Genomic DNA, 16,093 nt, shown 5'->3' on the forward strand with positions numbered 1-16,093 from the left:
GTATCTTGATGTGCATATTCACAGACACACGTAATAAATGTAGTAAAGTGAAACAACTATCAATGTAAGACAGTCGTAAACCATTCAAAATAAAGTGTTTTATAAACATGAATATAGTTTGTGCTGCATGTAACGTGTACCAAAAAATGAAAATGTAGGATTTGGATGGTCTTTGCACTGCATACAACCTACCCTCACCATGAACAGGTAGAAATGCGGTCATGTAATTTGGCAAGATGGGAGAAAAATCACATTAGTATTGATAAGTCAGAATAAATATGAATGCTCAAATATCCTGTTGCTTGTAGTAGCCAAGTTGTAATTACACCAAATCGAATTGCAAAGTGAGCCTAGTTTTGTGGATGGGGTTAAATATCCATGCAGTTATTGAAGAATGATGCTTATTCAACAGTTTACTTTTCACCTTTTCTTCTAGAACCATTTACTCCAAAGAGGAAGGAAGCAAACTGATGTGATATCTATTCCCTCTCTCTTTTTAGGCTTTGATTGGAATTTGGTATTCAAATGGGATTACATGACCCCAGAGCAAAGAAGAGCACGGCAAGGGAACCCAGTTGCTCCCATCAAGTATGTTCCTGCCATTGCCCTTCCCCTCCCAAAGCGATCCCTTTGCTCTTAGTAAGTGAACTTTCGGAGTTCCCATCTCTCCAGTTAGGCCTATCAGACTGCGCTGGAATTATCTTGAGTATCATGAATCTCCCTGAGAGCTACTGGGAGAGAGTTTACAAGGTAGAAACAGTTTAAATAATTAAAATAAATGCATACACACGAGAGGAAATGACGTTGGTTTAATGTGAGTTGGGAATACTGCTGGATGATACGTGGAGAAAAGCTAACAGATTCGCAGTGGAAGCAGTCATTGCTAGTGGGCCAAGTTTTTCCTTATGAAAGGGGTCACTTGCAAGACACTACAGCTGAATGTTGTCTTCATGTCAACATAGGCTGAGATTGCATCATGTAAAGAAAAGGGAGAAAAACACTGCTTGAACAGCTTGAAGGGTTGAATCCTGTTCTGTATGCATTTTAGTGACTGAACTGGACTGTTACACACAATTTACTGACAAAGTAGATTAGGCCAGAGCAGATTTCTCTGATTAGTTCTCCCTAAAATGACATCATCAAAGGCATTGTACATTTCATAAGTGACAGATACTGTCTTTTCTGCAGAACTCTTGTTTCCTGGAAATGGCTGTTTTGTCTAAAATTGAAAGCAAATTTCTAGTCCATAAAAAGACAAGTTTGAATGTTTATGGGCAATGCTTGGTGAATTCTCCAGAGCAGAGAGCTGTGTGGGATTTGTGCATCTGATTCAATGTCCCTCCTAATGAGCAGAAACAGCAGCAGCATGATCAAATATATGGAAATGTTTATAATTTATCCATATGGTCCTGGTCTATAAATAGGTATTAGGAATAGAAGAAGAGTTGATTTTTATACCCCACTTTCCTCTACCAAAAGTGACTTATAATTGCCTTCCTTTTCCTCTCCCCACAACAGACACCCTGTGAGGTAGGTGAGGCAGAGAGAGCTCTGCTATTACTGCTTCATGAGAACAGCTCTGATAGGACCATAACTAGCCCAAGGACACCCAGCTGGCTGCACATAGGGGAGCACAGAATCATACCCTGCTCTGTAGTTTAGAAGCCGCCACTGTTAACCACTACACCAAGCTCTGCATTCATTTGCAAGGTGCTTGATAAACATCAGAAGATAAGAATTAAATTTAACTAGCTTCAAACTAATCCTAAAAATAAATAGTAAAGCAACATTTGTTCTTTTAACAAGTTTGAAAAGTGGCTATCCAGGTATCTAGCTGTCTTGGCCACATTACAAGTGACACAGCAACTGAATGGATTTAGTTCTTAGATATGGGTAGAAAGTGTTCAGCCAGAGGGTTTTAATCTGATTATCCCATATAACACGGATTCTTTGCCTTCTGTCTCATTAGAACACCAATGATCGCTGGTGGACTCTTTGTGATGGACAAACTCTATTTTGAAGAGCTAGGAAAGTATGATATGATGATGGATGTGTGGGGTGGAGAAAATCTAGGTATGCACTTTTCCTTTTAGAAATGTTTTGAAAAGAAATTGTACTGTCACTCAGTTTTCACGAATTCATAGCCTTCAGATGTCTGTCTGGAGAAGATTGAAATGACAATGCTTTAAGTGGATTACTGGCAAACAATTCAGTCTAAACAGAGCTGTATTTTAAAATCAGAGCTTAATTTTGGAAAAATGAGAAAAGGGGGAGGTGCTAGAGGGCGCCTGAGTTAAATAGCCTTTGTACAAGAGACCAGCAAAACAGCCAATGGAGGATGGTTCTGCTGTTTCTGATCTCATGGTCATCTGTGGTTTGTCCCAAAGCGGGAGGGAGGGGAGGTGGGAGTCGGGTTTTACACAGATGAACTCAGATGATCCTTAGCAATTTGTTTATGTAGTAGCATGGCATAATTTTTCCATCGTGTTTGAACCATGGCATTGAAAAAATAAAAGTCATTAAAATTCAGTGTTCAAAGTGCCACATTCAACACGTCTTGCGAAGTTTAAAGTAGAATTTAGCATTTGTGGGGTTAATCCACTTTTATATGCTGTTTCAACTATAAAAGTGACATGCACTGATTCATATTATCAGTAGACAATTGGCACTTTAGTTGAAGGTGAATTTATGATATTTTTAGCATCATCTCTGGTTTACTTGTTTGTATTAGAGCTGGATTTGAGTCCGTTAACACCTCTTAGACCAACAAGATTTCTAGGGTATAAACTTTCAACAGGCAAAGCTCCCTTTATCTGATATGAAGCTTCAACGCTCAAAAGCTTATACTGAATTCTGGTTGGTCTTTAAAGTGCTCCTGGACTCAAATCTAGCTCTTCTCCTGCAAACCATTGCGGCTACCCTCCTGAACCTTGTTTCTATTAGTGGTCTTTATCAAGTGCCAAAATTCTATCAGATTTCCATTTGGTTGTGTTTGCCTCCCAGATTTGGGATTTAAAAATGCATGTGCTCTTGAACTAGACCATGCTGATATACCATCATAAAATAGACAGCTTGAAGGTATCCTAGGGGTGTGAAATTGATCCTGTCACAGCCAGTGTGTTGTAGCAGTTTTAAAGTTGGGCTAGGATCTGGGAGGCTCCAGTTCGAATCCCCACTTGTGCCACGAAAGCTTGCTGGGTGACCTTGGGCCAGTCACACACTCCCGGCCTCCCGTACCTCACAGGGCTGTTGTGAGGATGAAACGGAGGAGAGGGGAATGATGGAAGCTACTTTGGGTCCCACTGGGGAGAGCGGCAGGATATAAATGCAGTAAATTTTTAAAATCTCTAGGGAAGCTGAAATTAGGAAGAAACAGAAAATGAGATCAAACATCCGTGTTAGGTGTTTGAAACCAGTGGTGAATAAAAATGGGCTGAGGTAAAAAGAGCTGTGAATGAAAGCAGCAGTTTTGCCCTTGCTAATGTCCAATTCTTGTATGAAAGTGGGTTTATTCGACTATATTCATATGCCACCTTCTGATGATATCCCACCTTTCTCCCCAATGAGACCCGAAGCAACTCACGCTGCTCTTTCCTCCATGCTATCCTCACAACAACCTCTGTGTGGTAGAAGAGACTGAGCTATGTGACTGGCCCAGGGTCACCTGACCCAATTCCACAGCAGCATGGGAGTTCAAACCAGGGTCTCTTGAGTTCCCAGACTGACGCGACTGCCCCACATTGGCTAGCCGGTAGTGTCAAAAGGTAGAAGCTGCATAGGAAAGTAAGCTAATTCTTATATACACACTTCCCTTTGATGTTAATATTTCTTATCACAAAATCCTGACTTTCCAGTGTGACTTCTACTTTCATGCATTACTAGAGGAGTCTGGGATAGAATCTCAGAATCTTCCCTGAAGGGCAGAACCAAATCAAGGTGTTAAATGCTGACTTCAGATATTATCACTGTGGTAGAGACTGCTGAAAGATTAATTTTCCCATCTGGGTGGTTGGATGAATAGGGATGGGAAAGTATGGCTACATTTTCTGTTCACTCCATTGCTTGTTTTCTGATGGTAGAGATTTCATTCCGTGTGTGGCAGTGCGGTGGGAGCCTTGAAATAATCCCATGCAGCAGGGTTGGCCACGTGTTCCGCAAGCAACATCCTTATACCTTCCCTGGAGGAAGTGGTACTGTTTTTGCAAGGTAACTTTGGGAGATGGCTATAACGAAAATGATCAAAGCAGGAATTGAGTCCTTACTCAGAGATCCAGTGAGTGATTTTCCTTTTAGGACACCCTACTAGCATGTCAAACTCCTTGTCACAAAGTGAAATCTTGCAGATGTTTCTTCTATGTTCGTTTTAAAGATTATCACAGCATGATATGAATTGAAATGAATTTCTGTCAGAATGATCAAATGAGATTAAATCTACAGCAAACATTAACATTTATTTGGACTGTCAAGTCAACTGGAATTCAACATACACATTGTTCTAACTGCAAAGAAGGGAAAAGAAAATCCCTCAAAAACACATCAGACAAATCATGAAGTTGGGAAAACAATATACCTGATTTACCTTAACATCTGTTTTGGTGCCTTAACATCTGTTTTGGCTGTCCATGGAAAAGGCACATCTGTCCCAGTCATAAGGAAAATTGCATTAAAGTGTATTGATGGCTACAGAATCGACCCTGTTCAGGACAGTGAGGTGCACCATGGTTCAGCACGTCACTTGGTTAGTACTTCTACACAAGAAAATTTTTCTAGGACTTGTGCACCTCTTCATCCTTTGCAGAAGTGATCTCCTGCCAAGCAGACCATGTTCCTCTTGCACTGAGTACTTTTCAGCTCCTTGAAAAATACATTTGGCATGAGCAGAAGTGTCTAGAAGTGCCAGACAAATGCACACCCCTCAGTAGAGGACTGCCTCCACCATGGATAAAGGGGGGCACAAGCAGAAAAAAGGTATTGAATACAAGTCTATGATATGGATCATACTAAACACTTACCAGTGAAGGTTAACTTACATTACAGGAAATCCGGAGACAGAACAGGCTAATATGCTATATTAGCAGTAACCAAAATAGTGAAAAACATGTTTTTCCCACAAGAGTCAGACGATGCAGGTGTGAGCAAGGGGGTGTGACCTCTCTTCTCTTTGAATCCTGTTACTTGTAGCAGTCTTATTGATTTGCACAAATCCAAAAGAGCCTCTTGTGGTGCAGAGTGGTAAGGCAACAGACATGCAGTCTGAAAGCTCTGCCCATGAAGCTGGAAGTTCAATCCCAGCAGCCGGCTCAAGGTTGACTCAGCCTTCCATCCTTCCGAGGTCAGTAAAATGAGTACCCAGCTTGCTGGGGGGTAAAACGGTAATGACTGGGGAAGGCACTGGCAAACCACCCCGTATTGAGTCTGCCATGAAAACGCTAGAGGGCATCACCCCAAGGGTCAGACGACTCGGTGCTTGCACAGGGGATACCTTTACCTTTACCTTTTAGTTATCCAAAGACTTTTCAGTTCTCATCTGGATGAACACAAGGCTATTTTTCTTAGCTTTTATAAAGGATTAATAGTTTACTTCAGTACCTGAAATAGTTTTGGAGCACTCCTTGATCTTCACTCTGTGTTCATTTGTTCCCCTAATGGCAGAAGTAAAATAGAACCATAAAATGCACAAGGCCCTTTCTACAAACACAAGATTTCCACTACAAAAGATCTTAAGAGGGTTAGTTGTAGTAAACATCCACATATTTTGCTTGTGGAGGCATTGTGATATCTTTGTTTATTGCAGTATTCTTAGTGTAAAAGGATCTGTGGCATGGGAGAGTAACAAAGCCTCATTACTGTCACAGGAGCAAAAATAATAATGTCTTGCATTATTTCCAGAAACACACGCAGGGCAGCAGAAGTCTGGATGGATGAATACAAAAATTTCTATTACGCAGCAGTGCCTTCAGCCAGAAATGTACCTTATGGCAAGTAAGTCAAATTGCTGTCTACTGTTCATCCATTTAGAAATCATAGTATTTGGGGGACTCTGCACTCACGTTATAAAAACTGAACATACTCTGTTTTCTCTGTTAAGTCATTGTTAACATCTGTAGTTTTGAAATTGTGCCAGTTTAAATGCAGTTATTACGAAACTACCCTTTCTCTCAATAGTATTCAAAGCCGATTGGAGCTGAGAAAGAGACTTAGCTGCAAACCATTCAAGTGGTATCTTGAGAATGTGTACCCAGAATTAAGGTGAGTCTTTTATTGTTAAACTGGCTGGTGAAAAACTTGCTCCTGATTTTGACTTCACTTTGGGCTTTGGTTTCTTCAGCTACATCGATAGTTTCATGCAAACACTACAGATGTTTCAAACAGTATTGCTTGCTGCTTTATAATATAGCCATGTTGTGGCAAAATAGCTATGGATAGATATCCTAGAACATTGATGGCGAACCTTTTATATACTGAGTGCCCAAACTGCAGCCCAAAACCCATTTATTTATCGCAAAGTGCCAACATGGCAATTTAACCTGAATACTGAGGTTTTAGTTTAGAAAAAACAACTCATACATTAACATCTTTTCTCTTAAATAAACAGTAACATAGCCCTTTGTTGTTGGACCGTTTATTTTTGGGTTTTGTCGTCCCCCCGCCCTTTTCCCCCCTCTGCACCTTTCCCTTCCCTCCCTCTCTTTCTTCTTCATCTTTGCTCCATTGAGGAGAGGTGGCAAGGCTGGGTGGGTGGGCAGCGACATGTGGCCTCTCCGGTGGGGTCTGGCCTGGCTCTGCTTTCCCCGGGCTCTGTTCAGCGCAGGCTTCCTGCTCCCACCAACACTTGCAGACGCCAGCCCAGCTGAGTGACCCAAACCAGCCAGTCGCTTCCTGGGTCAGGGAACTTGTGGGAAGAGTCCTCCCCATCCTCTGGGCGTTGGGAAGCTGGACTTCGTGCAGGCTGACTCAGCAAAGTCTCTGCTGGGGCAACGGTGCGCATGCCCACAGAAAGGACCCTGAATGCTGCCTCTGGCACCATACCATATTTTCGCCACTGCTGTCCTAGAACAATCTCTAGATGGATGTCCTTGCATAGGCGCTGTAGGCACCTCTGGATTCCTTTTAGGGTCAAGTGATTTGCAGGGATTTTGAACTCAAAGATGTTTGTTTTTCAGGGTACCTGATCACCAAGATATTGCTTTTGGGGCCTTACAGCAAGGAGCCAATTGCCTTGACACATTAGGCCATTTTGCAGATGGCGTGGTTGGTGTTTACGAATGTCACAATGCTGGGGGGAATCAGGTTAGTCGTTGCTAGCTGCTATTACCATAGTATTAGAACTGAATATTTTTTCCACTTAAGAAATGAGCTAGTTGAAATAAATTCCATTTCTAATCATTTGCAGCACAACAGAGTAGCACGTTCTCTAGTGCAGGGGTAGTCAACCTGTGGTCCTCCAGATGTTCATGGACTACAATTCCCATGAGCCCCTGACAGCAAACACTGGCAGGGGTTCATGGGAATTGTAGTCCATGAACATCTGGAAGACCACAGGTTGACTACCCCTGCTGTAGTGCATTCTCTTTTTGTCTGACTTTTGTGCACACAATAGTGAAGAAGAGCATATATTTTATAGTCTTACTATATTTAGATTTGGGTTACCGTAATTTTTAATTTTTTTGTCCAAAACAACTTTTCCAAAACGCTGCCTTGATTTTTTTTTAAGCTGTTGTTTGTTAGGGCTCTTTAAATAATATGTATCAGCTACAATAATGTTATTGGAAAAAATCCTTGTCTATATTTTAGAATTAGTATCTCCTATGTTAAATAATGTAACCTCTTTGGTAGCTACCCTACCAATCTTTAACCACTCCATGGGAGCGGTATAAATACAACAGTAAGGGCCCTTGGGTGTGCCCTGTCCAAGATGGGGAAGGGTGCCCATTGGCCCCTTCCTCCCGGACTTTGCGCCTGCCGATTGGGCCCTCTGCTTGTCAGTACGGCGCCAAGGGCCCAATCGCAAGCCGTGCACAGCGCGGCTGCCGATTGGCCCCTTGCTCTTGGCCTGACGAATCAGGAGGCGCAAAGTCGCGATCCCCCCCCCCCGTGGGCCACCTTCGGTACATGGCCGCCATTACCTGCCTGCCTGCCGACATACCAGGTAGGCGGCGGGCCTTGGCTGAGAGGCGGGGGGGGGGGGGCTTCAGGGCCCTGCCTCTTTCCCGGCTCCCAAGCCAGGGCCTCGGGTGGGAGGGGGCAGGAAAGAGCCTTCGGGGCTGTGAAAGAGGCAGGGCCGGCACCTCAGGGGGGGAGCCCAGCCCTTTGCACGGGGGGGGCAGCCCTTCCATGGAGGCTGGGAAGCATGGCCTCTGACTCAAAGACACGGCCTCTGCGCTTTCCACCTCCCGGGAAGGGCTTCAGCTGCGAGGTAGGGGGGAGAGCCAGCCCTTCCCGGGAGCCTGAGAAGCGAGGACGCCGCCTTGAGGAGGCGCTGTCTGTGCTTGCCGGCCTCCCGGGAACGGCTCCAACTGCGGGGGGGGGGGGAACCTTGCGAAGCCCATTTATTATAAATGGGCTTTGCAGCGGGGTGGGGGTGGCCCTGGCGGGAGGGCTCCCTGGGGGCCACGGGGAAGGAGAGGGCATGCTAAATCTAGTGTGTGTATATACAGTATTTGCTGGCGTATAAGACTACTTTTCCCCCCTGAAAAACATGCCTCCAAGTGGGGGGGTCGTCCTATACGCCGGGTGCACTTCAGTTGGGATAGACATAGCTGCCCATAGTGGCCCATAGTACTGTAATGTAATGTAACAAACTCTATATTTTGAGTATAATATACATATATATATATATATATATAATGTAGCTAAATACTGTCTCACCTGCTGGAAATTCAGTTTAAAGCACTAGCAGTTTAAAGGTGCTAGATATATTGTGCGCTTTTATTTCTTGAATTCTCCAGCATCTGAGAATTCTTTCAACCCAGCTACTTGCTAATTTGCACATTCCCATAAAGTGTTTTTGATCAGAGTTGGTTTCACCTTATTGAATGTTGCTGTGCTTTAAAGCCAGTAGAGGGAGTATAGGACAGCTTTTATAGTCTCATTTCTTAAAGCACCAGTACAGTTTCAGGAGTTCAGATGTATTACTGAGCTTCCTACTGTAGAGTATTCCTTAAATAAATGCATCTAGAACTGCTTGCTGTTTCTGGGTGGCTATCTGAAATCTGGATCATTGTCATCTTAACCGAATTGGCACACTGTAGATTAGGTTGTATGGGAACAGCTGCCCATGTAGACAAGTTTTAGAATTATGGACTTTCTTCATTATGTTTGGAATAACAAATGTTAACAAGGGGGTCCAACCATATGTATGCAAAATGTTGTAATAAAAAAATAATGACTTCCTGAAATATTTCTTACTGTGGGGAAGAGATGAGTCAAATTCTGAATCTGGTTTTCCAGTTCCTAGAGAATTTCTGTCTTTGTAGAAACATTGGCACAGAAATATGTTAGTTAAGTACGTAACAGTGGATCAGCGAAGGGATGCCTGGCCCACTTGAATATGTTATCTCATTTATGTTTTAGGAATGGGCCTTAACAAAGGACAAGTCAGTGAAGCATATGGATTTGTGCCTTACTGTTGTGGATCGAGCTCCTGGCTCACTCATAAAGCTTCAAGCCTGCAGGGAAAATGACAGTAGACAGGTCAGTATTTTGCAGCTGAGGGCTTGAGGCCACACCAGTACAATGTATGCGTTGTGTAGACATTTATTTCTGTTCTGAGGAGCCCAGTGTGCCACTGCAGCAGACAGCCAACGTGTAGGGAGGTTCAAGACTAGGGCTAGGATATCCAGGCTGAAATTTCTACTCAGACATGAAGCTCACAGGCTGACTTTGGGACACTCATGCATGCTCAGGTTAACCTTCACAGTTGTTGTTGGGTTTTTTTTGGGGGGGGGGGCAGGGGTTGCTGGTAAAACCATGTCTGCTGTCCTGAGCTCATTAACAGCCTTGCTGACTGAAGGCTACCAGCTAACCCTGGCCGGTACTGCACAGAAGAAGGCAGTGGTAAACCACCTCCAATCTGCTGATTTGCAATCTGCTTTTCTTTAGGCTATGCTACACATCCTGCATTTTTGGGCAATAGAAAATGCCATGAGGTTAAGTTCCTTGAACCATTTTCAAATGTTTTTATGGGATGACGTACCTTTTTTTTTTACAGTCTGCATTCTGTTCTTTCTTTCTAGAAATGGGAACAAATTGAAAGCAATGCCAAGCTGAGACATGTGGGCAGTAATCTGTGTTTAGACAGCCGGAATGCCAAAAATGGTGGCCTGACTGTTGAAGTCTGCAATCCTTCGCTGTCACAGCAGTGGAAGTTCACACTTAATCTACAGCAGTAGAAGGGCTTGCACACAAGTACTGTCACATTTCCTAAACCTTGGGCAACATTTTGCTGATTGCGTTACGGATACTTTATATACCTCAGTATTCCATCTTTTTGAAAGCAGCTGACAGCAACTAAAGTGAACAAAAGGGAAGCAAGCAAACCTTACCATTGTTTGACCGAATACAGCTGCGGCACAACGCGCTCCCTTCTACCGTAAAGGCTTACCGGTTCCTTTCCATCTTCAAGCTAGCACCTACACGGCAGATGATTAACATCCTTAGAAACAGGTGTACAGTATAAAACTGCTTTCAACACACAGAGGGTGGGGAGGGAGGGAATAGTTGGGGTGGGTAAATTGCTTGGAGAGGATCATTGGTAATCTTCATATGCATAGAAGTCAGTGTTTGTGGTTTCCAGAACTCAAAGCATCATTTTTGAAGGTTTTTTGCCATGTGTCCTTGATATATTTGACCATGAACTTTTCTATGACCGGACTCTGAATATAACCATGTATGTATACACGCACACACAAACACATACACAGAGAAATATATTGTCAAAATCTACAACCTCCTAACAGTGTTGGCCATCTTGCAATTTACTGAGAAAGCGATTGATCCTTCACTGGAAAGCGGACTGGATTGTTACAGATCAACTCAAGTTTGCAAAGGTGCAGATTCATGCTGCTGCGTCATGTTCACGCGATCTCCAGATGCTTCTGCTTGGCAAAGTGGCGCCTCCTCCTCTGCACTTCCTCCTCCTGGCAGACTTTGGAGCTCTGGAGAGGAGGACAGCAAGACGGCAGGCGGGAGCTTGTGCGCTTCATCTCCACCAGCATTCTCACCTCCCTTTGCGGGATTCATGCCCCGTTCTCTCACTGTCTGTAGACTTGGTATTTGTGTTGATCCATTCTAGGCTAATTTATCCTTTAAGTACTACTTAAAAAAAATAATGCAGCTAGGAGGGTGAGTCTGTCACTGGCTAGTGTTTGTATTGGTATGTTTTTCTTTCTCCTGTTAAGAAGCTGTCAAAGTGATGGAACTGACCGATAGCACAAGACCACTGTAGCGTTTCTGGGGAACCACAAACTGCTATGAAGTGTCAGCACTGTAGCTGTTATGCTCTTGGGGCATCATGATTTGGGCTTTCACTTTAAGTCTGTCTTTCTAACCAGATCTTTAAATCTAGGCTATAGAAAATAATTGGAGAGGAAGTAGTTCATTGCAAGCAGTAGTTTCCGTCTAACTGGTATTTTCATGTCAAAAGATAGGACTTGGTGGCATCTTGGACTTGTTTTTTTTTTCTGGACTGCATAGACTTCTTAAAAATGAAATCAGGTGTTTGCAAGATACTGTTGAAAAGGAAATAGCATTCATAAGCAGCCATCTAGGGATTACCAAGAATATAGATAAAACGATTACTAAATTATGCCTTGATTATGTTTTTTTGTTGCATAGATAAAAGTATTTTTATGAATTGTATTTCCCCTTATAGCTGCAGTATTTACCACAAAATGTGGGCATCTTTCCATGCATACAGACTTCATCATTGCAGAACACTGAACTCAAATAAGCCAATGAATGCTTGGAATCATATGGCATGTCTGTGACCTCTGCAGGAACTGTTTTGAAATGATGTATGAATACTATGGCGTTTGAGCTTACAATCCTTTTTCCTTGGATATGTAATGAGCCAAAGGGAGATCCTCTTCTGCCCTGAATTTTTTCCCTCCCTAGTAGAAATTCAGCAATGTGCTGCGTCCCGTTTAAATACATCTTTGGTACAACAAGAGTGCAAGAGAGAAACCTTAAAATAGCTGTGGTGGTGCTGGGGAGGGGGAGCAGGAAGGTGGGATGTGGGAAGGCTTAGTTACTGGGGGATGTTCACTTGCGTGGCCCCCTCTGCTGTTGAAAGCTGAAGAACTCATTGGAGGTAGTATGATAGTATTATGTATTATTGAAATTGAGAATAATTGGAAATAATGCAATACTTCTAAAGGAATTAATGCATCCTAAGATTTTATCATACTCTGTTACTAGTCCAAAACTAGTTGGCTGATTTACCCACTCTTTGCTAAATTAAGTAATAGAACCTTGACTGTTTGCTGGCAAGATTTCTCTAAAGAAGTTTTTGTCAGATTTGCATTGTGAAATAGGCGATATATTTTTCAGTATCTGTAAGCATTGCGTGGAAGGGATCCCGCCACAAGCCATTTGGGAGTGGTGGGAAATAAATCGAAATAATAATAATCCCTGCTTTAGAGGCTGCAAGCAAGATGTGAGTCATGGTCCCTGGTTCTGAAGAGAAATGTTGTAATGTCCCGTTAAGCATGTTTACATGACACCGTGTGCCAAAGTGATTTACTGTGACTCCATTCTTTTACCGGTCCATGGATTTGGGAATGCAGTGCTCCCAAGTACTGCTGCTGTGAAAACATTCTTTATCAATGAGCCCGGCGAGGGAGCCCTATAAAGAAATGAAAGTTGAGAGTATGCAGCGGTGGTGCATCTGACCCCGTCTGAGAAATAGCCAACACCCCACCCCGCCATCTTTTAAAAATAAATTACTAGAATCCGTTTAAAAAACTGCAACGTTCTCTCGGTTCTAACCATTTATTAGCGCCTTCAAAGCAGAAATGATGACGGTGGTACATGTGAGTTGATTTTGCAAATTAAATATAGTTTGTCATTTCAGTTGGTTTTTAAAATCTGCTGTACAGAGCTTGTACTTTGTTCATTTTATAGATGGAAACCATCCTTGAAAAATGTTTGTTTAACTTAAAATAAATACTTTATAGATAAGATAGCCTGGCTTACCGTCATTCCCTTTTGGTGTACACATGATATGCAGTCAGTATTTCAGCAAAACAAGCTCTCTCACATAATATCTGCAAACTAGTTTTAAAAATCTAAAAAGCATAAACTAGAACATTGGATGCATCCAGTTTTGGACTGAATGAACAATGCAGTACCTCCACCAATGTTGTATCCCAGATTGTTTTGGAAATTCCACTCAATTTCCAAAGAGCCTTACAATTTTCATGGAGAAGTGGACTGGTGTTCAAAAAGCATGTGTCCAAAACCCATTTGTTCAACTTGCTCAGTACTTAGCATTCAGCACTATGCATTACTTTAAATCTTTATGGCCACTTGGACTTGGCAGGCTTTTTGGAACTGGAAGATGGTGGACTCTTTTCCATGCCAGGTTCAAGCACCAGGTTTAATATTGCATGTAGTCTCCAATCATTCAGCATCATTACTGTGGGAGAGTTATGTAAAAGGTAATCTGTGCTGTGCTGTCCTTATCTAATATGCCCTTTACCCATGATCAAGGAAGGGACTGATGAATCAAAGACTCATCCAATTATTGCTACATGGATTTTCCCATAGTGAAAGCATTCAGGGGGTTGTTAGTTGAGGAAGTGATAATAAGGAAGTAACTGCTGCAAACAAATTAACCTTGATCAGTGAAATGTGATGAATTTTCCAAGGTAATAGGTGTAGAAATATAGATGAAAGACAAGTATTTACATCTCTTAGTTTTGAAATTCTAGTTATGGAAATCTGTTAAAATATTTGCAACCAAAAATTAACTTGGTAATACAGTTTTCCAGAACAAACTTTAATTTTGAAATAATTTCTGGTGGTCCATGAGGCCCTTTTGACTCCAAATAAGGTTAGCCATCGGATCCACATAGGTGCTATCCATCCATTCCCTAGGTAGAGGGAAGGGTATGGCCAGTTCTAAATGGATGCCTGCATGGTTAATGACCCATGGCAAGAAAGCCATAAAAAGCAAAACTGCTTATTTTAAAAAAGGGAAGGTCTGCCCCAAGAAGGGAGCAAAGGCTGGCAAAAGGAGCTTCAAGACCATAAATAGCTCTGTAAATAAATAGCTCTGTAAAGCAGGGAACCAGCGAGAGAAGGGAGTCTGAAGAACTGGACCAAGGTGAAGTGATGAAGTTCTAGACTTATTGAGGGAATTAAAAAACAGTTTGTCTCCTGGTCCTGAAGGCATACAACAGAGTTCTTAAGGAACTCAGATGTGAGATAGTTGATCTATAGTGCTAACCTTTATATGTGTCTTGTCACCAAAATCCAGCAATGGGCTGGATCTGGTGTCAGCCATGACGACACTAGGGCTCTCGCCATTTGTGTTGGCCCTACCCAGCAGGCAGGCCACACCCTGGATCTGATTTTTGATGTGGGGCTGAGCGTGGATCCGGTCACAACTACTGCCATGCCATGGTCAGACCGCTATACTCTCAAGACCTGGCTTAGGCTGCCACCCTCCCCCTCAGTTTGGCACCGAGCACATTTCAGCTCGCTCCCGGATTCTTGAATGCTCTGCGGGACCCAATTTCTCTAGATGGATTGGTCAGCGACTGGCATGGCAGACTGCTGGCTGCCATTGATGAGATAGTTCCCAGACGTCCTCTCCGTCCCCGTCTCAAGCAGGCCCCAAGGTACACTGAGGAGCTCCGTGGGAAGAAAGGGGAACTGAGACGACTAGATTGAGTTTGGAGAACGACTCGATTAAGAATCAAGAGCATCTTATAGAACGCAGTTAAGAGCTTATGAGATGGCAGTGAAGTCAGGGAAACGCAACTTTTATTTGACTAGCATCACGTCTGCGCACTCACGCCCAGCACAACTATTCAGGGTAGTCCGATCTCTTACCACCTTCAATGAAGGGCGCCAAAACAATAGCCAATTGGACATTAGCTGTGAGGCATTTGCAAGTCACTTTGTAGACAAAATCTCGATTCTCCACCATGACCTCCCTCCAACTTTGGGCACAGAAAATGAACTAGAGGCCCCTTGGCCGTCTTTGGAGGGAACAATGAGTCACTTCAGACGACTCTCACTAGCTGAAGTGGACAGGATGCTAGCAACAACGAGGCCAACCATGTGCTTAAAAACAACAGACATAAGAATAGGAACCCCCCCTCTGGGAAATAATCAACCTCTCCCTTTCACCGGGAGAATTTCCGGAGGGATTAAAGGAGGCAGTGGTATGCCTGTTGCTAAAAAAAAATAATCCTTGGCTCCGCAGGAGTCTGACAACTACTGCCCCGTCTTGCATCTGGCGTTTCTGGGGAAGTTGGTTGAAAGTTCCTGGAGGGAACTTCAGCCCTTGACCCATTTCAGTCGGGCTTCCAGCCCAGCCATGGGGTGGAGACAGTGCTAGTCACCCTGACAGATGACCTCCGCCGCCAGCTGGACCAAGGTGGGTTAGCACTGCTGGTACTATTAGACCTGTCAGCAGTGTTTGACACAGTCGATCATGAGCTAGTTCACCACCTTGCTGACACTGGGATATGGGTGACAGCCCGCAAATGGCTGATCTCCTTACTCCAGGGTCGCGGACAGAGGGTAGCAATAGGAGAGAGAGTATCTAGCCGTCACCAGCTCACATGTGGAGTCCCACAAGGAGCAGTCCTCTCTCCTATCCTATTTAATATCTTCATGCACTCTCTTGCTCAGCTAGTGCAGACGTTTGGGCTGGGCTGCCACCAATATGCAGATGACACCCAGCTCTTCCTCCTGATGGATGACCGCCCTGACTCCCCCCCCCCCCCCCCGAGTCTTTAGCCAGATGCCTGGAAGCAGTGACAAAGTGGATCAAGCAGAGTCGTCTGAAGGTCAACCCTGCAAAGACGGAGGTCCTGTGGTTGGGTAGGAAGGGACCATGGGACGGCGTGCAGCTCCTAGC

General features: G+C 43.5%; 1 protein-coding gene across 1 annotated transcript in view; it reads left to right on the plus strand.

The window, feature by feature from the left end:
- The window catches only part of GALNT2 (polypeptide N-acetylgalactosaminyltransferase 2), a 79,832-nt gene extending 66,653 nt beyond the window's left edge, over positions 1 to 13,179 (plus strand). Inside the window, exons 9-16 of the mRNA XM_077346460.1 lie at positions 501 to 588; positions 1,970 to 2,073; positions 4,080 to 4,206; positions 5,890 to 5,982; positions 6,166 to 6,249; positions 7,164 to 7,290; positions 9,574 to 9,693; positions 10,236 to 13,179. Of these exons, the coding sequence (XP_077202575.1) occupies positions 501 to 588; positions 1,970 to 2,073; positions 4,080 to 4,206; positions 5,890 to 5,982; positions 6,166 to 6,249; positions 7,164 to 7,290; positions 9,574 to 9,693; positions 10,236 to 10,391 (899 nt within the window). The 3' untranslated portion in view covers positions 10,392 to 13,179. The remainder of the gene's footprint in view (positions 1 to 500; positions 589 to 1,969; positions 2,074 to 4,079; positions 4,207 to 5,889; positions 5,983 to 6,165; positions 6,250 to 7,163; positions 7,291 to 9,573; positions 9,694 to 10,235) is intronic.
- Positions 13,180 to 16,093: the final 2,914 nt, after the last annotated feature.

The sequence above is a fragment of the Paroedura picta genome, chromosome 1, assembly GCF_049243985.1.
Source record: "Paroedura picta isolate Pp20150507F chromosome 1, Ppicta_v3.0, whole genome shotgun sequence".
Classification (NCBI taxonomy): Eukaryota; Metazoa; Chordata; class Lepidosauria; order Squamata; family Gekkonidae; genus Paroedura; species Paroedura picta.